Source organism: Harmonia axyridis, chromosome 5, assembly GCF_914767665.1.
Source record: "Harmonia axyridis chromosome 5, icHarAxyr1.1, whole genome shotgun sequence".
Taxonomy (NCBI): Eukaryota; Metazoa; Arthropoda; class Insecta; order Coleoptera; family Coccinellidae; genus Harmonia; species Harmonia axyridis.
In genome coordinates, this window is record NC_059505.1 from 22,157,451 (window position 1) to 22,182,899 (window position 25,449).

At 36.4% G+C, this 25,449-nt stretch overlaps 3 protein-coding genes across 3 annotated transcripts; 1 reads left to right on the forward strand and 2 right to left on the reverse strand.

Annotated features, from left to right (window-relative positions):
• The first annotated feature begins 3,135 nt into the window (after positions 1-3,135).
• On the forward strand, positions 3,136-4,809 carry LOC123681101 (E3 ubiquitin-protein ligase FANCL). The gene has a single exon (XM_045619307.1). It carries the CDS (start codon positions 3,416-3,418, stop codon positions 4,580-4,582), a length of 1,167 nt encoding a protein of 388 aa, XP_045475263.1. The 5' UTR covers positions 3,136-3,415; the 3' UTR covers positions 4,583-4,809.
• Positions 4,810-16,825: 12,016 nt separating this feature from the next.
• On the reverse strand, positions 16,826-20,107 carry LOC123680882. The gene has a single exon (XM_045619000.1). It carries the CDS (start codon positions 20,105-20,107, stop codon positions 16,826-16,828), a length of 3,282 nt encoding a protein of 1,093 aa, XP_045474956.1.
• Positions 20,108-21,368: 1,261 nt separating this feature from the next.
• LOC123680883 lies at positions 21,369-22,691 on the reverse strand. Its single transcript, XM_045619001.1, has one exon. The coding sequence runs from the start codon at positions 22,689-22,691 to the stop codon at positions 21,369-21,371; it is 1,323 nt and encodes a 440-aa protein (XP_045474957.1).
• Between the last annotated feature and the right edge of the window lie 2,758 nt (positions 22,692-25,449).

Below are 25,449 nucleotides of genomic sequence, written 5' to 3' on the forward strand. Positions count from 1 at the left end.
TTGAGACAAAGAAATATCAACAAAGAAAAACTTGTTGCTGAAGAATGCTCTTGTGAAGAAATCAAACCTGCTGTACAAACTACTTCCCAAGATGAAATCAAAGTTGCATAAGGTCTATTACAGCTTCTTCAGGGTCAGCCTGATTAAAATGGGTCTAAAACTTTCAAGGATTTTGAAGTGCAAGTAAATACTCCTAAAGTGTCTGAGTGCATGAGTGTTGGAATTGCCTTCTGCAACGAGTATTAGACGATATTTTCTCTATTTCAGTCAAATTTCGTGAAATATAGTCGAAATTCAATGAAAAATTCAGATTATACATTTAGGAATTATTGACATCGAAGTAGGCCTTGAACGTCTAGTCGCGGCTTTATTTCTGGTTACTAAATATCACTAAAAATTGCTATGGTTCATCATAGAAATAAGCAGTTTAAATTATTTTCATCATTTTTGTATCCGAAAGATCCTGAATTTTCGAAATTACGATTATTACGAAGGGACGCATACAGTCATGATTTCATAAATTGAAATTCAGATTATATAACGTAAAAAAATAGTGTAAAGCTATATCATTTCAAGGAAATCCAATGAAGAGATATCTATTCATTTAAGAGTTGCCCATGAAAGATCCTATTGAAGATTATTAAAATATGCATATTCCTCTTCACCAAAGGCTCTTCAAAAGTTGTTGCATTACTGATGGACACTGGATACCTACCGACCTGCTAGCAAAATTCTTATCAAATAACTCTTATGGATCATTTTAACTGTGGTGTCTAAACTGGTGAAGAAAACAGAAAAACCTGGTTGATAAATTTAAATAGTATAGCTTACTGAATGGAAGAGCGATATCATAATAAGACAGAAATGAAATTCAAAGAATCCATTTAGTATATGAAAAATTTTGACATCACAGTTGTACTGTAACTTTCAAAATTGGAACCAATTTATCAGCCGATGTGTAAATTTCTTTCTGAAGTCACTACTCATTGAAACTGTTCATGACATGAATGATTGATTAAACTTGTATGAAAAATATAGGTACTATTTGTACTCAAGTTTTCTGTTTTTTATTGAAATGCTTTTATACTAGTTAATATTAAATTACATGAAGTATTTTGCCCATAACAGCTTTAACTCACTCACTGAAAGCATTTTTGCATGAAATTATTTTTAATTTGTGAATTTTACAATTTTATTGCATTCTATTATGATCTTCAAGTGGGTAAGAGGTGAAGAAATTCTTGAAGTTACTCTTCTGAATATATTTTTCGATTAAATACTCAGTAAAAATTCTATAAAGCAATTGGAATTTATTAGATTTTTGGATTACTCATTGAAGAACAAAAAACATATATAACAATACTTAATTTCAATATAGAATATAAATAAATTATAGATGCAATGCCAAGACTTTGTTTAGCAACCCAATAATAAAATAATTCTCCCTTCATAGATTTATATAATCCCCCATGATCACCACTGTCAAAACAAAACATCCAGATAAAAATCCAAATATCCAGCATTCAAAATAGTAATCCTTCTACTTTTACCCTTGAATATACTTGAAAAACTTTTGTTTTCTTTCTAGAGTCCACTGTTGAATAATGCTGCCATTTTCAAAAAACCAAGTTTCCTCCAGATGAATAAATTTCACATTTTGTTGCAAATATTCTCTGTATTCACCATAAAATCGTACTCAACTTATTATATTTTTCTGTTCATCAATAAGAATTTTCCTTTTATTAACTGTTTTGAACTTGTTACCAATTAAGTTTATGTAATGTTGACGTTGATTGATTAAAATCCAGATGCTTTTTGGTCAAATTTTATCCAGACTGATATATTGGTTGCTTTTGGTAACAATCAAATCATTCAATGATTCTTTGAAGGTGAAATCGTATTGCACAGGTTTTCTTCCACTAATAATCCAGTTTGTAATGACTTGCCTTCTTCTTTTTTCAAACAGTACTGTGAGAAATACTCAAATAAACTAATCAATGTGTCTTTGAAATTGATAAAACTTTTAAGTTTCAAAATTTCTTCGATCAAAACCAATAACACAAACAAACTGAAATCTAACCTCCTGCCAATGACATTTCCAATGCCAACCCGAAATCTGCAATTCAAAATGTTACTGAATGGGCCAGTACCAACTTAATTTCGATTTTCTAAAGCCACCCCTTAGAACATTGATAATCTATCTATCTATCACAGAATACTAATAATACTATCTATATTCTAAGAGCCACCCGGTATGTCACTAGGTGCTTTCCAGCCAACGTCAGGAGCTCCTCGGTACAGCTCCGAAGCGTACCGAAGCGCACTTGTAGTGTTCCAGTAAACAGGGCGTCGAGCCCTCGCTTAGAATATAGATTAGATTATTAATGTTCTAAGAGCCCTCGCGTTACCTTCCCCTGAAACACCCCCCGCATTTTTGGGGCTTCGAGCCCTGACAGGTGTGAGAGAGAAAGAAGACCGTTACTTCGCATAAAGTACGAGACAGCTATAGAACGCTGGTTTGTTTACGTTGAATTTGACAGTTTCGTTTTGGCACGTTCCACTCATAGCAAGGGCTCGAAGCTCTAGTGCGCTGAGCCCCGGGGTGACACCACAGAATAGAGAGGTATTACAGAAGCGACACTCTTTGACATTTCCTTTGTTCTCGATGTAACCAATTTTGGTGACCTTGAAGAACTCTCAGAAGGCTGGTAGTTCTACATGACCACAGAATAGTAAATATTTATATTAAAACTTCTCAATTCTATGACATGGCGGTCCATTTGAAATTACATTTGTATGATTACTGTATGATATTTGGGACATGACTGCGTATTGAATGGAAGTAGTAATTCTATTTCAAAATATTTTTCAGCCTAAATTTGTATTTCATTTCAGAATTTGAATTAATGGTAAGTTTCCGACTTTTATTATCTTACTTGAATTTCCTGAAATACAATAAAATCGCTTTTATAGAATACATTAATAATAATAAATAATAATTTTATATATATTTATATATATCGTACTTGTGTCAAACGGTATTTTTCTAGTAAACTCAATATTTCTTCGTTGGGAACACTGGGTAGTTGGTATTGTCGCATAACAATATGGCGACGGTGAATATGGTCAATTCCTGAATGAACTGTAGGTTAGTTTGCTAGTAGTTTGACATAAACCCATAGACCTAATATCCATATGCATAGACCTATTTATATATATTATCTTTGTAGTCTGGTCTGATAATTATAGTGTCCTGAAACTATTGTTATTGGTAACAATTTTCATTTTACATTTCCAATGATCTTTTATAACATTTTCTTGAAATTAATTTTGCAAAACTTTGTCTGAAAATTCAACTGTACAATTAGACTACCTCAAGTATATTCAAGACATTTGTTCACCTTGAATTAAAATAATGCATTCTGAAGGTAGACAGAATGATGTCCTTTTACCAATGGATGCATACTTCGATCAGCCATTAATAGAAGCATTTCGAGATGGTGCCGATATTATTTATGCTGGTACACTTATTGTGGGTGCGAATGTATATACTATAAAAATCAGAGAATATATTGAAGACGATATAAAAAAATTCGAATTTTCGGATGATGATTCTCTTGAAGAAAGATTTTCAGGAATATATCAGGAAATAAGGAATATTAAATCCAGAAATATATCTACCTATATGAAAGAACTTGTCAAAATAATTGACAAATATAACCCACCTTTGAAAAATATTGTACCTATCTTGCGTAAGATTGTATCTGAGTTCATTGAATTTGAAAAATTTTATATAAATTTGAAATCACTTCAAGGTACACCTGACATGTCTTCAATAAAAATAGTATTTACTGATCAAGCTAATAGAACACATTCCATTGAAATAGGTATAGACCTTGAGACAACTTCTGATATTTTTTTCTTCAAAAAATATGATGTGCCACCAAACAAAAAAAATATTCTGGAAGCAAGGTCTTCAAATTTGAAGGAATTGTATAATAAGTTTTTAGGATATATAGAAGATCTTCAACCCTTCTTTGATTTATTGGACCTGATAGATGCTAATTGTATTGTTTTAGATCCAAAAGATTGTTTGAGAAAATATAATTATAGAAGAGTTTTAATTGAAAAAAATTTTTCTGTTATTCTTACTTTAGATCCTTGTAATGTAAATTCATGTCCTAATCTAGCATTTGTTGGTCCAGATAGATTAGTAAATGAATTTCAACATAAAATAAAAGAAAATTTAGAAAATTGGGACAATCAAGGATATTTATATGAGCAATTACTACTTCTATTGGGAATTGAAAAATTCCCAAAAGAACCAAAGGATACTTCTATTTCTGAAGATCCAAACAGCGATCAATTGAAAACAAATACTGATTGTAGTATATGTTTTTCTTCTGATATAAAGGGTAATTTGCCAGATGTAATATGTGATAACAAATGTTGTGAAAATAATTATCATAGAGATTGTCTTTTTGAATGGTTATCTTCTATTGATTCACGAAAATACTTTGATAAAATTCAAGGCTCCTGTCCTAATTGTGAAAAAACTATTTCTTGTCCTATTGTTGCATAACACCAAAGTACCTATCAATAGATTATTACAGTTTTGTTAAACGTGTATATTTAAAACTGTTTAATTAGATTGGATACTTTTGTTAGCTTGCCTACTGTTCAGACACAGTTTTGTTGATATTGAAAGAATCATATATTGTGGAATATACTTAACATTTTATACAATTTTGTGGTCTCATAATGATATATTCAACTACCAGAATATAATGAATAAACAATGCAGAAAAGGGTCTTAGTTAATCAATTACATATTATGATTGATTCCCATAAATTTTAATAAATTCTTCATTCATCTGATACTAATATAATAGTTTTCTCAACTTACGAACTTACTAATGAAATAAATAAATAACGGTAATTAAGGCAATTGACCTTCAGCCCACATAATAATATTATTAAATCATACTTTTAACTGATATCAAGATTAAATTTTTGTCAAATAGAGACCAAAAAATTGTTACCCAGGTAGCAAGGGTAAGTCGATTATAAAGGTTCTTTAGGTCTCCGACGTCAGGGTCTTTGGGAGAACGGTGTTCAATCAGTTCAGCAATAACTCCATTTCGAAAGAATTTTTTTTTTATGAAGTTGAAGATGTCAGATCATACAGATATTGCTGCAGAATTTCCTTTCTATACATTTTAGACGTACATGTCTTACCGTTAAAGATAAGTCTGAGTATAAATAAAAGATTTGCCGACTAAAGATTTATATTAGAGGACCTGCTAAAATTCATAAAATATTTATTTTTTGCGGTGGGAAATTTCATCTTTAACTGGAATGTGCACATTATTCAAAACAAAACGGCTGAAATGTATTCGATGGATACGCAGGGTAGTGATCTCAGAAAACTATTGTACAATGTATATTATACAACGCTCCAATTGTTTGGGACACCTCAGCGTAGATCCTAAGAGTCTGAGGGATGTACTGAAGGATCTCGTACACTTTGATCCTCCTTATCGCCCTCTCAACATGGATTCTGGCTCTAACAATAGTTTCAGTTTGGAGGACTCGTTCAGGGGTCAGTTGGGGCATTATCAAAAAGGGAGGCAAATGAAGGTCAGCAACTGGTGGTAGTATGTATATCATGTATCAAGAAACCTTTCTCAGCTAAGCTGAGATCCCCTGTTACCAACTGCTCTAAAATACCACCTATATTATTCACCTTATAAGTTGAACCCATTTATTTCGTATCTTAGTAACCTTAGGAAACTTGAAAAATTTACAAGTCTCACATTGAAATGAGTGCAATCAGGAACCCAACACATCACCATCTTCGTTTGAATGAAGATATTAAAAAAAAATATATATATACCTATATAAATATAAATTTTGATCATGTTATTTACCTGCTTTTTAATAGTCAATAGTATTTTCTTTATTTGGAAGTGTCAGGTTTTTAATGAAGTTGTTTATTTCATATAAAAAAATATATAATTATACGTTTCGGAGAGACTCTCCTTCTTCAGTAAAAATGATTCATCTGATAGTTTACAATATAAAATATTAATTAAAATTGAGCCTGTAAAAAAACACAAACATTTAAAATAGTATACACAATAGTTTACTTCACAAAATAAGTTATTAAAATAAATGTATCCCTCCATCAATATCTCGTCAATTCACAATATTGGAACGTGAATGTCAAAGTCAGTCTTCTTTGGTATGTGTCACGTTTTAGGTTTTGTCTTCTTCTTTTTGTTGTGTCGGTTTTTTAAGGAGTGGTACATAAAATTGACTGAGTTGTTTTACGTCTTCTCTATCATTTACTGTTTTTTCCAAGTTTGATTGTATGTGTATCATCTCCCATATTTCTCTCTGTTTTCGTTTTGGCTCTATTGTTAGTATTCTTGTCTCGTCATAGTCGAATTCGTGTTTTTTTGTCTTTTTATGTTTGTTTAGTGCCGTTGTTGCGTTTTTTGTGTATTTATGAGCGTTGAGTTTGTCGTGTAATCTCTGTGATGTTTGTCCAATGTATTGCTTGTCACAGTTTTTGCACGGAATACTGTAAACTAGATTAGACTTCTTAGATTTGGGTGTTGAAGTTTTTAATTTAGTGAAAATCTCCTTTATTTGATTTTGAGGTTTATGGACTAATTCGATGTTGTGGGGTTTTAATATCTTCGTTATTTTATGTGATAAGTTTTTTGTGTAGGGAATTGGTATTCGTGTTTTGTGTTCTTTCTTTTCCTCAGTTATTATCGTGTTGTACAGTCTATGTATTCTTTGGTTTATTAGTGGTGTAGTCATCTTTGTATGGTAGTTGTTCTTAATAAGTCGGTCTTTCAATTCTTTTATAATTTTTGGTCTCAATTCCGGTGATGTAAGTTTAAGGGCTCTGTCAATGTATCCAATTATTGTGCCTCGTATTTGTCCGGTGTGATGGTTGGAATTATAGTCCAAGATGCGGTCGGAGTTTTGTTTTTTATTTTTCAATTTTGTTAGTATTTTGTTGTCTTTGTTGATGAGTGTCATGTCATGTATAATTATATATTTTTTATATGAAATAAACAACTTCATTAAAAACCTGACACTTCCAAATAAAGAAAATTCTGTTGACTATATATATATATATATTTTTTTTTTTCACACTCTCGTGGGTTCAATTAGATTCGCCGGGTGCTAGCACCAAGGCGAGATCCTCTGAGTCCTAATGAGGATAGACCACCTGCCGAATGATGTTGACCGTCCCCAGTATTACGGCTTTCTGCATCCAACATAATGCGTTGATGGGGAGTTGAAGTTCTCGTATGTGTATATATATATATATATATATATATATATATATATATATATATATATATATATATATATATAAAAAAAAAATATATATATATATATATATATATTTTTTTTTTTTTTTTTTTTCCCTTCACACTTTCGTGGTTATATAGGATCAACCGGGTGGGAGCACCAAGGTAAAAATCCTGTCGTCACCTTCAATAGGAGTAAAGCACCTGACGGATGATGTTAACCGTCCCCAGTACAACGGCCTTCTGCATCCAACAGATAGCATTGTTGGGAAGCTGGAGTTCCTGCAGATGCTGCACGGTTTTCTTATGGACGAGCCCATTACAGCTTATGATGAGAGGTTTTATTTCCACTCTCTGCAAATTCCACATTATCTTAATTTGCCTTGCCAGTGTCTCGTATTTTGCCACTTTTTCTCTATAGGATTTTCCGAGATTTTGATCTAGAGGCACTGCAAAGTCTATGATTATGGCACTATTTTTCTTTTTATCCCATACCACCACGTCAGGTCTGTTGTTTTCCACACTCTGAGCGGTTATTATTGGGATATCCCAATAGATCTTGGTGTCGTTGTTCTCCAGCAGGGCCTGTGGACTGTACACATGGTATATATATATATATATATATATATATATATATATATATATATATGTATATGTGTATATGTATATATATATATATATGTATATATATATATATATATGTATATATATATATATATATATATATATATATATATATATATGTGTATATGTATATATATATATATATATATATATATATATATATATATATATAGACTTTACGGTGCCGTTAGACCAAAACCTTGCTAAAGCCTACGGAGAGAAGATCGCCAAATACGAAATACTATCAAGGCAGATGAAACAAACTTATGGGCTGGAAAAAGTGGAAATAAAGCCATTGGTGATTAGCTGCAATGGGCTGGTACATAGAAAAACCGTTGAGCACTTGTGTGAGATGGATCTGCCTTCGAACACCATAACTTGGATGCAGAAGGCCGTAATATTGGCAACCGTCAGCATAATACGACAAGTACTCTTTCCACACTAATCAGTCGGATTGTTCTTGGCGCTTTTGCCCGAGTAATCCGAGAGGAACCACATTTTGTGTGAAATGAAAAAAAAAAAAAATATATATATATATATATATATACTGTTAAGTTAATTGTGTTTCATATTATTACTTGTGATGTTAATTTTATATTTCCGTATTTGTTTAAGAAAAGGGCGTGTTATATATTTATATTTATGTACAGTTGACAACTCTACAACGAGTATGCCATCTGTGATAAAAGACATAGAATCAGTGAATCCCCTGTTTTAGTATTAATAATCTAGAAGGTTTATGTGTAAGTACTCGTTGTTAAGACAACGAAGATTGATGTTTTATAGAAGTTAATAGTTTGTACTGTTCTCTCTACTAATCCATTACTTTTGGAATAATGTGGACTTGAACTAAGTTGTTCGATATCCCAATCTTTCAAGAATGTTTGGAACTCTATGGAAGTAAATGGAGGACCATTGTCGGACATTACCATTAATGGTATACCATGTCTTGCAAACATGGATTTTAAAATTCCTATGACTTCTTTGGCAGTGGTATTGATCATAGGAGCTAATTCAAAATATTTTGAAAAATAGTCAACAAGTAAAATATACGTTAAGTTATTATATGAAAAGAAATCAATAGCTACTTTCTGCCATGGTAAAGTAGGTAGCTCATGTGGTAATAATGGCTGCCGACTGTTAGCTCTGCGGTATTTAATGCAAGGCTGACACTGTTCTACTTTATTATTTTGATATTTGGAATTCAGACCTATGATATATAAATCACATGTTAGACTTTCTTTAAGATCTTCTAACTCGCATGATTGACTCAGGTTTCTCAGGGCTATTAAAAAGTCTTCTACAGTCTCTTTTTCTCCTTGTGATCTGCTTAGGAAATTGTGCCTTTCTATCGTGAGGTTCTTCTTTGGTTTGCAGTGTTTTTCAAACATACTTATCACATCCTTGTATGTACACGTATCAATGTCGAGCTCAAATGACTTGAAAATGTTTCGAGCTTCACTACCAATATAGTGTAATAGGAGAGCAACTTTTCTTGAATCAGTCTCACCTTCCAGATCACTAGCTCTGAGATAAATTTTGAAATCTACAATTCATTCATCCCATTTGCGAGATAAATTACCTTCCAAGGATAACGTGGGAATATTATGACCTACTCCATTATTTCTCACTTCCATATTCAAGCTTTGATTTTGCCTTAAATCGTTTGCTTCCATCTTCAACACAATTTGTTTTCGTTTTCGTTCTGTTTATACAGAAACCACTTCTGACACCATGTTAAGTATTTCAATGAATATTAATTAAGATAAACACTGTAACTTTTCATGTTATATATTGAAATGTACAAACTATTAACTTCTATAAAACATCAATCTTCGTAGTCTTAACAACGAGTACTTACACATAAACCTTCTAGATTATTAATACTAAAACAGGGGATTCACTGATTCTATGTCTTTTATCACAGATGGCATACTCGTTGTAGAGTTGTCAACTGTACATAAATATAAATATATAACATATATGTACATATATATATATATATACAGGGTGTTCTGATTTGTTTCCGACAAACTGAAATGGGTGATAGATCACATCATTTTAAGCAAAAAAGTTCCTATGAACATGGGTCCGGAAATGCTTCGTTTCCGAGATACAGGGTGTTAAAAATGAAAAAATAATTCGCGTTTTCTTTAATATGTTTTGACTGCTTCGAAATCTTTTCATGAAATTATTTCTATTCAAATATTGAATTTAAATTCATTTTGAAAATTTCTAAAGCGAAATGCATGCGGATTTTCTATTGCCCACTAATAAGTAGAAATAGTATGCTATGTAATTGTTGTTTTTAAGTTCTGAATATTCTGTTTTCTGAAATATTGCGTTGTTGGGATGCTTTACGAATACTGAATTTTTATTTTCTTCGAAGGTCTGTAAAATCCTATTTCTCTGTAGATGATTTCTTCTTTGTATGCTTCGTTCGGGCCTTTGGTAACCAATACCATTTTCCTGTATTTGTTGATAAGCTTAGTTAACTATATTATAATTAATGACATCTGAATCTAACACACTTTAAATCTGTCATTGTGTATAGCCATTTTAAATCTATTGCCGCAACAATTGTTGAATGTAAAACAATCAATCATTCGAAGATGTCATTTGTGCATTTAACAGAACGATGGACATTTCGAATACCTTCTTTAAAAATTATTATGTTATTTTGTTTTGTTCTAAATTGTTACTTCTGAAAAATATTTAATTTAAAATTATTACAAATTTGTTTCTACATGTTTTAGAGATTACAAAAATATGGATTTGGCTTTAAATGCGTTTTTCTCTGAAACGGTTTCCCCTAGCAACTTAAATGAGTTATACCTTTTTTAACTAGAAAAGTCACGGGAATCGATTTTTTTAGTCCAGAATGACGTACAGGGTAGCACAGAAAAGTTGCTACGGTTTAAAAGGGACGAAATGATTGCCAGTGGCACCCTCTAGAAAATACAACCAAATCGACCACAAATTTGAATTTCTCACCTCAAAAAACCCTATGTACCAACTTTCATGCAATTATTTGGAATCAGTCGAAAGATATTTAAGAAAACGCGAATTATTTTTTTCAACTTTAACACCCTGTATCTCGGAAACGAAGCATTTCCGGACCCATGTTCATAGGAACTTTTTTGCTTAAAATGATGTGATCTATCACCCATTTCAGTTTGTCGGAAACAAATCAGAACGCCCTGTATATATATATATATATATATATATATATATATATATATATATATATATATATATATATATATATATATATATATATATATATATATATATATATATATATATATATATAAAATATATATATATATATATATATATCAACAATTTTAATTCCCAATATACAACAATAGTTATGAGTATGATAAGGGGTGTGGGAAAATTGATAAGTGTTATAATTTCACTCTTCTTTATTTCATTTAGTCGACGTTTCGATCCCGATGGGGACCTTTTTGTTGATTTTTCTGTTTACCTTATTTACATATGATAATTGATTTCTACTCTTGTGCTAACGAAATATCAGATCTTTTTTCGCTAAATTTGTTGATGTTCTTGTTCATTGCTTTCTTGAGAGCTATTGATTTGTGTTCAAATAAGATCTTTACAACTCTGTATTTCGGTATGTACTATTTTTGCATGTTTTGTGATTGCCATGTTTTTGACTGTTTTCTATTGCTATTGTAGAGTCCTGAAGAAGGTCCCCATCGGGATCGAAACGTCGACTAAATGAAATAAAGAAGAGTGAAATTATAACACTTATCAATTTTCCCACACCCCTTATCATACTTATAACTATTGTTATATATATATATATATATATATATATAATATATATATATATATATATATATATATATATATATATATATATATATATATATATATATATATATATATTATATAAATATATATATTATATATATATATATATATATATATATATATTATATATATAGATATATATATATATATATATATATATATTTTTTTTTTTTTTTTTGTTTCACACTTTCGTGGGGTTATTTCCCAGTTTACCCGGGCCAGTAGGCCAAGGGTAAGCTGTGCTACTAGGAATTGTTAGTAGGGATATATGATTTGCCGGATTATGCCCACTGTTCCCAGTATTACGGCTTTTTGCATCCACGTTAAGGTGTTTGATGGCAGCTTCAGTTCTTCGATGTGTGCAGCAGTCTTCCGGTGAACCAGTCCATTGGCGGTTATGATTAGTGGTATTATTCTGACAGATCTTAGTTTCCACATGTCTCTCATTTGCCGTGCAAGGCTTTCGTATTTCGTCATTTTTTCGCCATATGCTTTCGCTATGTTATTGTCTAGAGGCACGGCAAAATCAATTATCAGAGCAGTTGTTTCGGTTTTGTTCCACACCACCATATCAGGCCTATTGTGCTCCACTCCTCGGTCAGTGACTATAGTTAGGTCCCAGTAAATCTTGATGTTATCATTTTCTAGTAGCGCTTGTGGAGTATACAAATGATGTGGGGTGAAGCATCGGAGGAGTCCTTCTTGAAGGCATATCAGCTGGTGGACTACTTTCCCCATCTCGTTATGCCGGGCCAGGTATTTCGTTCCAGCGATCTGAGAGCACCCTGACGATAGGTGCTGGATTGTCTCTTCAGCATTGTTGCACAGTCGGCATTTAGTGGACTCTATCTGCTGTTGCATGATGTGCTTAACGTATGTCCTAGTTGGTATAACCTAGTCCTGTATAGCCATTAGTGTTCCCTCAGTTTGAGGGTACAGGTATCCTTGCATGAGGTAAGTATGAGTTTTTGTTTTGTCCACTTCTTCTTGTTGTAGGCTAGCATAGAATCTACCGTGTAATGATTTAGATTTCCAGCTCTGTTTCAGTTCTTCTAACTTGTTTTGTCTTTCAGGTTCTTCTATGAGTGATCTTTCAGCAGTGTTGGATGTTCGGAGGTGAGTAGCGACCCATTGGTGTATTGGGTGATTTTTTTTTAGAAAGAAGTCTCTAATATTTTCCTCTTCTTTTCGGCAGGCTTCCTCCAGATTACTTAGACCTCGTCCTCCTTCTCTTCGTGGTAAGTATATTCTCTCTACAGCAGAGTTCGGGTGAAGTAGGCCGTGTTGGGTCAGAGTTGTCCGAATTTTTCTGTCTATTTTTTCTAGGTCCGTTTTTGACCATGTCAAGACACCTGCAGAGTAAGTGAACGCTGGTATTGCCCACATGTTGATTGCTGTTATTATGTTTTTCGCTGACAGCTCCGTTCCAAGCAACTTTCGCATCCTTCTGGTGAGTTCATTTTCAGCGTTCCGTTTGTTCTCTTGCTGCTTTATTTCGTAGGTTTGATGGATGCCTAGATATTTGTAGCTTTCTTCAATTGCCAGGCTTTTTATTTCTCGACCATCTACTAGTTGGATGTTTTGCTGTCGTGCCAGTTTCCCTCTTTTTATTTCAACGGTTGCACATTTCTCTAGCCCCAATGACATTCCAACATCTCCACTGAACTTCCTTACCAGTTCTAATTGTCCTTCTAATTGCTTGCGACCTCTAGCGTAGAGCTTCAAGTCATCCACATAAAACAGATGCGAGAGTGTGGTGTGTTGGTCTATCGCGTATCCGTACGCTGATCTATTGATCATACTGCTTAGTGGGTTCAAGGCCACACAGAACCACGGGCTGCTGAAGCCGTCACCCTGGAAAATTCCTCTGGTTATCTTGATCATCTCTGTTTGATAGGATATTGTTTTGTGTCTGACTGTCAGCGTTGTGCGCCAGGTTGACATTAGACATTTCAGGAGTTGAATCACTTGTTGGTTAACTTTGTATATATGGAGCACCTCTAACAGCCAGGAATGTGGGATGGAGTCAAACGCCTTTTGGTATATATATATATATATATATATATATATATATATATATATATATATATATATATATATATATACCAAAAGGCGTTTGACTCCATCCCACATTCCTGGCTGTCTATATATATATATATATATATATATAGATTAGGAGAGAAATCGGACCATTGCATACTTACCTGAATGATGAGCCTGTGTCCAGAAAGGTTCATAAAGCAGTCCGAAAAATAGCATCTGAATACCGAATACCAGCTCGAACACCTGAGCTGAGGGAGAAACTGCAAATACTGTATGACAACCTGAAACAGAAAATAAAAGCTTTTGGTAACCGCATGAAGAGATACAACGAGAGAACAAAAAGATATCACAACAACCAGCTCTTCTATAAGAATCAAAAGCAATTCTTTAGGAGCTTGGAAGACGACACAAGAGTTGAAGGCGAACCCCCAAAGACAGAGGACATGTACAATTACTGGCATGCCATATGGGGTAAAGACAAGAAACATGACTATAGGGCAAGCTGGATAAAGGAAGCTGAATCCGAAAGTTGGAAATATGGTATGGAGGACATAAAAATATCTAGAACCGATGTGCAATGCGTGATCAAAAGAACGAACAACTGGGTTGCGCCGGGACCGGACAAAATTCAGAACTACTGGTGGAAACACTTTACGAGCACCCATCAAGCTCTGGCTAACCTTTTTCAGAAGTCGCTGCTAGACCCAACCGTTATCCCAAAATCCTTGACACTGGGCACCACCTTGATGATACCGAAGGGAAATATAACATCAGACCCCAAAAACTTCCGCCCTATAACATGCCTGCCAACAATATACAAAATACTCACGGGCACCCTGACTATGCACATCTGGAAGCATGTGAGAGAACACCATATTTTGGCCCGAGAACAAAACGGTTGCTGCAAGGATGCGAAGGGGTGCAAGGAACTGCTGCTTATTGACCAGATCATTACCGGACAGGCGAAGAGCAAGCTCCGCAATATATCAATCGCTTGGATTGATTACAAGAAGGCCTTTGATTCGGTGCCACATTCTTGGTTACTCAAAGTACTAAGACTGTACGGAATATCAGAAAAAATAATAAATCTTCTACAACATCTAATGAAAGAATGGAAAACAACATTACTGATCGAGACCAAGAATGGAACAAACAAAACGAGAGAGATAGCGATCAAGTGCGGAATTTTCCAAGGCGACACTCTAAGCCCGCTCTGGTTTTGCCTGGCGTTGAACATCCTCAGCAAGATACTCAATAAATCCAGGTATGGATACGTATTAAATAAAACCAGAAAATTGAAAGTCAACCACCAGCTTTACATGGACGACCTGAAACTGTTCGCAGCAACCGAAGCCGAACTGAGAAGGCTGTTGGAAATTGTGTCCTCCTTCAGTCAAACAATAGGTATGGAAATGGGACTGGATAAGTGCGCGGTACTGAAATTAAAGAGGGGAAAGATTGTGGATAGAGATGAGATAAAGCTGTGGGACGACTCTATAATAGCATGCTCAAAACCGCATGAAGCATACAAGTACCTTGGCATACAGCAGGCCCTAGCTATTAGAACAGCCGATGTGAAAGAAACACTAAGAACAAAATACTTCACAAGACTAAAGAGTTTACTAAAGGCTAAACTCAATTCTAAGCCACTTTTCACATCAATCAATATATGGGCCTTACCCTGCTTGAGCTACTCATTCGGGGTCGTACGCTGGACATCTGCCGAGCTGAAGGCATTGGACATTCAGACAAGAAAGCTACTCACCAGGTATGGAGTTCATCATCCCCACTCCTCCGCTAGTAGACTCTACATCAGTAGGCATGATGGAGGTAGAGGGCTCCAGAACATCCAGATAACTCATAATAAAATAATATCAGATATGAGAAACTACTTCAGGTCAAAAAACTCACCTTTCTATGAGACTATATGCCAGGCGGATGACTTCTCGGCACTGCAGCTGGCAAATTCTTCCGTCAACCTAGAGGAGCGATCAATGGAGCAGCTCTCGGAGGAGTGGCACAGTAAAGCTCTCCACGGCAGATACCCCGGAGGTTTAAAATCAGATAATGTCTTAGGATCGGAGTCATTAACTTACCTCAAAGCAGGATACCTGTACCCGGAAACTGAGGGCAGAATCGTGGCAATACAGGATCAGGTGGTCCCCACACGAGCGTACATTAAAAGAATAACAGGCCGCAATATACCCACAGACGTCTGCCGGAAATGTTCCAAATCCCTGGAAACAATACAGCATGTAACATCCTCATGCCCAATACTGGCTCCAAAGGACTACATGGAGCGCCACAACGCGATGGCAAAGGTTTTTCACAGGGAACTCGCGAAGAAAACAGCTCTTATACGGGATACGGGGACGCTTTATACTTACCAACCATGCAGCGTCCTGGAAAACGATGTCTACAAACTGTACTGGGACACAACTATGGTCACGGACAGGGCAATATCGCATAACCGGCCGGACATAGTTCTGTTTAATAAGACCGAAAAATTAGTGCAGATAATAGACATAACGGTACCCGCCGATGATAATATCGCCCGAGCGTACACTGAGAAACTCACCAAATATCATGACCTCGCGTTTGAGCTGAAAGAAATGTACGGTCTGAGGAAAACATCAATTCTCCCACTCATAATATCGGTGAATGGCCTGGTGGAGACACACATGATTGAAAACACGAAACGTCTACAATTAGATACTTACCTGATTAGCCAAGCACAGAAAGAGGTCATCCTAGGTACCACGCGGACAGTCAGAAGATTTTTTACTAGCTCCTGAGTACAACCTTGGTCGCTGTGGTGACCCGGTTGTCTTGGATCCATCCCGCTTGTCGGTGAATTAAAAAAAAAAATATATATATATATATATATATATATTTTTTTTTTTTTTTTTTTTTTTTTTTTTTAATTATCACCTTTAAGGGATATCTGACATTAACTGGATGATTCATCAAAGTTAACACCATGCTCAGAAACCTTGCAGAAACTTCCTAACAATTCGGGTTGTACCCAAGATGACCTGCTTCTGGGAGGTAGAGACAACATCAGGTTGCAGACACAATCGTTTTGTGTTCTCAGGTAAGTGCGCTTCCACCATTCCATTAGTTGATATTATTAATGGAAGAATACTAATTTTTTTCAGGTCATACATCTCCTTTAGCTGAAATGCCAGATCACCGTATTTCGTAATTTTCTCAGTGTATGCTCTTGTAATGTTGTCATCTGCCGGGATTGTGAACTCCAACAACATACACGTTTTTCTTTGATTGTCGAAAAGTGTGATGTCGGGTCTATTATGCATCACATTTCTGTCCGTTACTAATGCAGAGTCCCAGTAGAGTTTATATCTCGCATTTTCCATCAGAGTTTTCGGGGCATATAGATGGTTTGGGGTTTCATCCCGGAGCAAACCCAAATTCAGTGCTATCTTCTGATGGTAGATTCTTGCCATGGAATTATGTCTCTCAAGATACTCTCTTGGTGCCAAGATGGGACAGGAAGATGTTATATGTTGTATCGTCTCAGGAGCCCGGAGACATTTGCGACAGCGGTCGGAGGGAATGTCCAGCTTAGCGATGTGTTTCTGGTACATCCTGGTTGGCATTACCTGATCCTGTATTGCCAGGAGCCTACCTTCGGTTTCTGGATACAAGTATCCGGCTCTCAGGTAAGTCAATGACTCCACCCTATTAACTTCCTCTTTTTCCAGGCATCCAGGATATCTTCCATGTAATGCTTTAGCATTCCATTCTTCAATTAGCTGCTCCATTGATCGATCAGAACATTGAACGTCTGGTTCTGAGAGTCTTAGAGCCGACAGATGTTGGTCCGCTTCACGGATTGCCCGGAAAAATGGTGAGTTTCTTTCAAGGAAATACTTCCGTAATGATTTTATATTTTCCTTGTGGACATCCTCCAAGCTAAGCAAGCCCCGGCCCCCTTGATGGCGTGGCAGGTACAGGCGGATCACCGATGAGTGGGGATGGTGTACTCCAGATTGTGTCAGTAGGGATCTTATCACTCTATCCATTTCCTTCAGTTCCGTTGTCGACCAAGTCAAAATCCCAAATGAGTATGTTATTGTGGGCATTGCCCAGATATTAATGGCAGTAAAAAGTGATCGAGCATTCAATTTCGACTTCAGAAGGATTGTTATTCTTTTGATCAATCTTTGCTTATACATTTTCTTCATTTCCGATGTCTGAATATCCAAAGCTTGCTGGACTCCCAAATACTTGTATGAATCTCCTACGCCCAAAGATGGTATGACTGTCTGATTCATCAACGTCGTTGCAAGCCTTTCGTTTTGGATTTTTCCGCGTATCACGTCCAGGGTCGCACACTTTTCAATCCCAAAACTCATACCGATAGAGTCACTGAACTGCGAGACTATTTCTAGAAGTCTTCTCAGCTGATCAGAGTTGGCTCCATATAATTTGAGATCATCTATATACAAACTATGATTAACTCGGATTTGTCTAGGCCTGTCAACGATGTATCCGTACTTTGTGTTCTTGAGTAGCATGCTCAGAGGATTGAGTGCCATACAGAACCAGACAGCACTGAGAGTATCGCCCTGAAAAACACCTCGATTTATCTCGATATTGTTCGACTTTTTTATCTCATCTCCAACACGGACAGAGAGGGAGGTTCTCCAGGAACACATTAGGAATTCCAAGAGATTGATGATTCCCTTATCGATGCCATGAATTTCGAGAACCCTTAGCAGCCAGGAGTGAGGTACCGAGTCAAACGCTTTGTGATAGTCTACCCACGCGACTGAGATATTCCTCAGTTTCTTACGTGCCTGTTTAGTGATTATGTAGTCAATAACCAGGAGCTCCTTGGAGCCTTTTGTTTTAATTCGCCCACCACCCTGTTCTGGAGCCATGAGATTGTGTGTTCGTAGGTGTTTGTTTACGTGTTTCGTGATAATAGCTGTCAATATTTTATACACTGTAGGGAGACATGTAATTGGGCGGTAATTTTGAGGGTTTGCAGGATCTCCACCCTTCGGAATTAAATATGTTTGGCCCTGAGTGAAGAAGTTTGGAATTAGGTTGGGATCTGATAAAGATCTTCTTAGTAGTATTGACAGAGCTTCGTGGACATTGGTGAAGTGCTTCCACCAATAATTGTGCAGGTTGTCGCACCCTGGGGTTGCCCAGTTATTGGATCCTCTCAAGACGTCTGCAACATCAGATCCCGTGATGTAAATTTCATCCATTTTGACTACTGGGATTTTGGATGTAGCTTCTTGTATCCAAGGAATATTCTCGTCGTATGTGGTTTTCTTAGACCACACTTCATTCCAAAACTTTTCAGCTGACTTAAGTTGAAGTTGGCTACTTTTCCCGGCACTATTTTCCTCGAGGTCTCTGAAAAATTTCTTCTGATTTTGAAAAAACATCTTATTATTCTTGTGTCTTTTAACTCTTTCATTGTACCGGTGTATGCGACTGCCTAATGCTTTTATCTTTTGTTTCAGATGATCGCAGAGCACTGAGATTTTTTCTTGGTAATTTGGGTCCTTCCGTTTGATCTTGAACTCGGAAGCCGTTTTTCTGGCAGCTTTGATGATCTTGCTTGATGGATTTGGTGATTTCAGGTAAGTATGGAGTTTTCCTATTTTCTTCCTCAATGAAACAATTTTTTCTTCTAGACGTCTCTTCCAAGGAGGAGGAGCAGCCAGTCTTCTAGCTTTGTGTTCACCTACTCTCTCTCCATGCATTTCACAGATTGTAGCAGCTCCGGCATACACAATATCCACCAGCCCAATGAGTGTGTCAACATTTTCCAGATGTCCAGAAAGCACTGAATTGAGACATTTAACCGTCTCCAAAACCTGTTTTGAGTGCTGCAGCCGTGGTATTTTCGGTCTACTCTCGGGATTTATACCCGAAAATTTCATGAGATTCTGAAGAAATTGTTGTTCAATCGTCTCAGTCTGTTCATTTCTCACGAAAAGCCCGCTGTGCCTTACTCTCAGCAGTGATCTACGACTATTATTTCCTTCTGCTTGAGAGCACTGTTCTTGTGGTGTTTCAAGTGGATAGCAGCTAACTCTGATGTTTTCCATTTCAGCACGAGATAGTTTTTCGCCCTTCAGCATCCATCTCACTCTATTTGACAATAACTGAGCATACGAAGGTCTGTTTGGACACATTTCTTCCCAGGTCTCAAGCAAGGCCTGTCTGTATGTTCTAGTGGACCGTTCAACCAGGTCTAGAGCAATATAGTGCGCACGCATCAAAATACAGTTTTCTTCATACGTCCAGCGTGTGCGCCGATCTCGTCTCCTACTCGTAACGGAGTGAGCATTTTGCTCACTCAAGTTTCCCGAGCTCACTCTTTGCAGAGTAACGTAGCTTGGCCTTGCGGTGCCGTCTCGGGGTGGTGCGCCGCTTGCTCCACATCCGTCCCCAACAGGTCGAACATCCAGACGGTTCCGAGGAGAGCCGACCTGAGGCTCTCCGCCGCCCTGTTTTCTATTACTTCTTGTAATGGGAGCTAACTGTTTCAAACTCACAGAGGGTGCTAACCTCAAGTGAGCTGTGGAGACTCGGGTACGCGGGGGCGTCACTCCCCGATAGTCCTACGACCACCCTGCGTATATATATATATATATATATATATATATATATATATATATATATATATATATATATATATATATATATATATATATATATATATATGAATATATATATATATATATATATATATATATATTGAAGTTCTCGTATGTGTTGTACGGTTTTTCTGTGGACGAGTCCATTGCAGCTTATTATCATCGGCTTTATTTCCACCTTCTGCAGCCTCCACATGCTCTTCATTTGTCTCGCTAGTGCCTCGTATTTGCTTATTTTGTCTTTGTAAGCCTTCATGAGGTTCTGGTCAAAAGGCACCGCGAAATCGATTATGGTAGCCTCGTTTTTCTTTATATATATATATATATATATATATATATATATATATATATATATATATATATATATATATATATATATATATATATATATATATAAAGAAAAACGAGGCTACCATAATCGATTTCGCGGTGCCTTTTGACCAGAACCTCATGAAGGCTTACAAAGACAAAATAAGCAAATACGAGGCACTAGCGAGACAAATGAAGAGCATGTGGAGGCTGCAGAAGGTGGAAATAAAGCCGATGATAATAAGCTGCAATGGACTCGTCCACAGAAAAACCGTACAACACATACGAGAACTTCAACTCCCCATCAACGCATTATGTTGGATGCAGAAAGCCGTAATACTGGGGACGGTCAACATCATTCGGCAGGTGGTCTATCCTCATTAGGACTCAGAGGATCTCGCCTTGGTGCTAGCACCCGGCGAATCTAATTGAACCCACGAGAGTGTGAAAAAAAAAAAAAAATATATATATATATATATATATATATATATATTTTTTTTTTTTTTTTTTTAAATCACCTTAATAGGGTTTGGCTGTCGATAATGCCGGATCGGTCGGATCAAGACATTTATCAGCTGGTGGTCAGGAAACTTCGGACTATTCGGGTGGTCCATAAGATGACCTCCTTCTGCGCTTTTTCAATCAGTTTTTCGTCAAGTCCCAGCCTTTCCGTGTTTTCCGCCAGATGCTTTTCAACAAGTCCATTGGTGGTGATGATGAGAGGAAGAATTGTTGTTGAGGTAAGATGGTTTATTTCCTTCAGCTCAAAAGCGAGGTCATGATATTTGACAATTTTTTCAGTATGCGCTTTGTCAGCATTATCATCCGCTGGTATGGTTATGTCGAGTATTGTCACCTTCTTTGGATCTTTTTCGAAGATGACGATGTCAGGTCGGTTGTGGGCAATCGATCTGTCCGTGGCGAAAGGATGGTCCCAGTAGAGTTTTACCTTATCATTCTCCATGAAATCCCGAGGTAAGTATTCATGTATTTTTTTGGATGTTTTCAGCAACCCGTATTTTATGGCGATGGCCTGATGGTATGCCTTAGCCATGGCATTGTGGCGTTCTGTATATGCCCTGGGTGCGAGTACAGGGCATGATGATGTGATGTGTTGTATGGATTCAACGTGCTGTGAGCATTTACGGCATTTATCATTAAGTATATTACATCCTGCTATATTTTTCAGGTATGACCTTGTTGGGACAACCTGATCCTGAATGGCTGCTAGTCTGCCTTCCGTCTCCGCATACAGATACCCGTTTCTGAGGTAAGTTAGGGACCTTTCCCGATCCACATTGTTTCTCTTGAGGGCCGTTGGATATCTACCGTGGAGTGCTCTACCATGCCACTCTTCAGTTAATTGTGCAATATCAGGGGGTTGAGATTGTTGGTCTGTGGATGCTAGGTTTAGGGCTGTGATGTTTTCATCCTCTGTGATGAGTGCTTGAAAGAAAGGTGTGTCTTTTGAGTGGATGTATTGCCTGAGTTCTCTGGTTGCTCTGTGGTGTGTGGTCTCTATATTTTGTAGTCCTCTCCCTCCATCCTTTCTGGGTATGTATAATCTGTTCACAGAGGCATGGGGGTGGTGTATTCCATATTTGGTTAGGAGCTTTCGTACTTGGGTGTCAATGGCTTTTAGCTCTGTTGTCGACCACTTGAGTATTCCGAAAGAATAGGCCAAACAAGGTATTGCCCATGTACTTATCGATATGAACATCGCCTTGGCGTTCAGTTTACTCTGCACAATCTTTTTTACTCTGTCCATGAACTTTTGCTTGAATGTTGTTTTCGCTTCCGATGTTTTTATATCTAGACCTTGCTGTATTCCTAGGTATTTGTAGGTTCCCTCTGGATCTAGTCTCTGTATTTCCAGTTCATCTTGTACAAGCATCGCTTCTCCTGTTGTTATCTTTCCCCTTTTCACATGTAAGACCGCGCATTTATCCAGCCCCCATATATATATATATATATATATATATATTTATTATAAGTTAGATAAGGGGTGTGGGAAAATTGATAAGTGTTATAATGTCACTCTTCTTTCATCAAACGTTCCCAAGCTGTTAATATTATCACAAACTACATCAAACCTGGAAAAAGGACTAATAATGTTTTCCAGAGAGAATTTTACCACTGTAAGAGATACCTAAGTGAACATCAAGAATTGCTTGTGTTACGGGCTGATAAAGGCAATGTTACGGTTTTGATGGATAAGGATCAGTACATAGAGCTCCCCAACAAAATTTTACTTAATGAACAATATTACCAACTTCTTACTAACAGAGATCCAACCGTTACAATACAAGGTAAATGTAATGCATTGATTAAACGATGGGTCAGTGAGGGCCACATAACACAAATACAAGGTAAATCACTGTACATTTACAATTCAGTTCCAGCTAGATTCTACGGTTTACCAAAAATCCACAAACCCATTCTTGCCTTGAGACCAATAATATCATCTGTTAACACCCCCACATCCAAACTGTCAGTTTTTGTTTCAGACATCCTGTCTAAATATCTTTCTTCTACCAGAAGTAGATATTTTATTGAAGATTCCTTTGCTTTTGCCCAGTATGTAAATGATTTCCAGTTACCTGTTGATTATGTCCTGATCAGCCTGGACGTTGTATCTCTTTTCACCAACATTCCTGTCGAGTTGGCAGTTTCAGCTGTTGAGAACAAGTGGGATACTATCAGAAACCACACAAGTCTACCAAAAGAAGAATTCATCCATGCCATCAAGTTCCTGTTTTCTTCAAACTATTTTCTTTTTAATGGTAGGTTCTTCAAGCAGGTGCTCGGTTCCCCCATGGGTTCCAACTTCAGTCCATCCATTGCTGAATTAGTGATGGATTTCCTTCTGGACGGCATTCTTGTTAGTATTCCTTTTCACATTCCTTTCATCAAGAAATATGTTGATGATCTAATATGTACTGTACCTAAAGACCAGGTTGCTTTCGTTCTAGACAGGTTTAACAGTGAACATGAAAGTATACAGTTTACTTTGGAGGAAGAAATAGCGAATGGAGTCCCATTCCTGGATACAAGGGTGATTCGAGCACTGGAAAATAGGCTGATTCTGGATTGGTACCGAAAACCAACAAGTTCAGGGAGATACATACACTATTTTTCTAATCATTCACATGGACAAAAGGTAAACATGATTTTAGGATTGAAGAATCGCATAGAAAAGGTTGCCCATCCAAGTCTAAGGCGGCAGAATCTGAGGTTGTTGGTACAGTTGATGCTAGAGAATGGATACCCAAAAAGGTTATTGTCCAGATTGATTTATAATACCACTCCTTCGACACGGCCAACGAATGGAGAGAGGAGCGCATCCACCACTGTGGACACTGAGAACACGGGTAGAATTCTTTACTTGTCTATTCCCCTAATTAATGGTATGACAAACGCATTAATTAACCTCCTAAAGACCACAGAAATTATGTTGATTCAGAAATCTTATTTTAAAATTGACAGATTATACAGTCGAGTGAAAGATAGGATGACTGTTGATAACATGAGTGGTGTGGTATATTGTATTCCTTGTTCAATATGCAGTGAGGTGTACATTGGTCAGACGTCTCAGCTTTTGAAGAGAAGGATTGCTCAACACAAAAGCGACATCAAGAATTCAAGTAAGATTTGTGCCCTAGCAGACCATACCCGGGACAAAGATCATCCAATGAATTATGATTCCACCAAAATCCTAGAAATTGAAGTTAGTGGAAGAAAAAGATGTTTCTTAGAGATGTATCATATTAAACGCCAAACCTGTTCGATGAACTACAGAAGGGATGTAAATAATATCAGCTCCATCTATTCTTATTTGATTCATTATGACCAGTTCGGTGGGAGAGAATTGGATGGATCACATACAGAAAGAATTTCAACAAGTTCAGCAGTCATAGGGATAACGTGAAAATGAATTCTGTGTTCTAGGCCATTTCTGTGAGAGGGGATTGGTTTCGGTTCATGGAATCTTCCAAAAAAATCGCATTTGTTCTGAGTTCGGTGAGAGTGAATTACTGCGACCAATGTGATTTAATGCTACTCTATGTTTCATCTGTCATGTGCGTATATTCTGTGGCAAGTCTGGTTGACAACATTTTTGACAACCTCTCATTTTGTTGATTATTCTGTTTACCTTATCTACTTATTATAATTGATTTCTACTCCTTTACTAACGAAGTATCAGATCTTTTTTCGCTGAAGTTGTTGATGTTCTTGTTAGTTGCTTTCTTGGGAGCTATTGATTTGTGTTCAAATAAGATCTTTACAACTCTGTATTTCGTTATGTACTATTTTTACATGTTTTGTGATTGCCTTATTTTGACTGTTTTCTATTGCTATTGTAGAGTCCTGAAGAAGGTCCCCATCGGGATCGAAACGTCGACTAAATGAAATAAAGAAGAGTGACATTATAACACTTATCAATTTTCCCACACCCCTTATCTAACTTATAACTATTGTTGTATATTGGGAATTAAAATTGTTGATATATATATATATATATATATATATATATATATATATATATATATATATAACTCACGGAGGTACTCTTGGCGCGTGCGCCCGGGTATCACGGCTACCACGAGAAGTGTGAAATTAAAAAATATATATATATATATATATATATATAT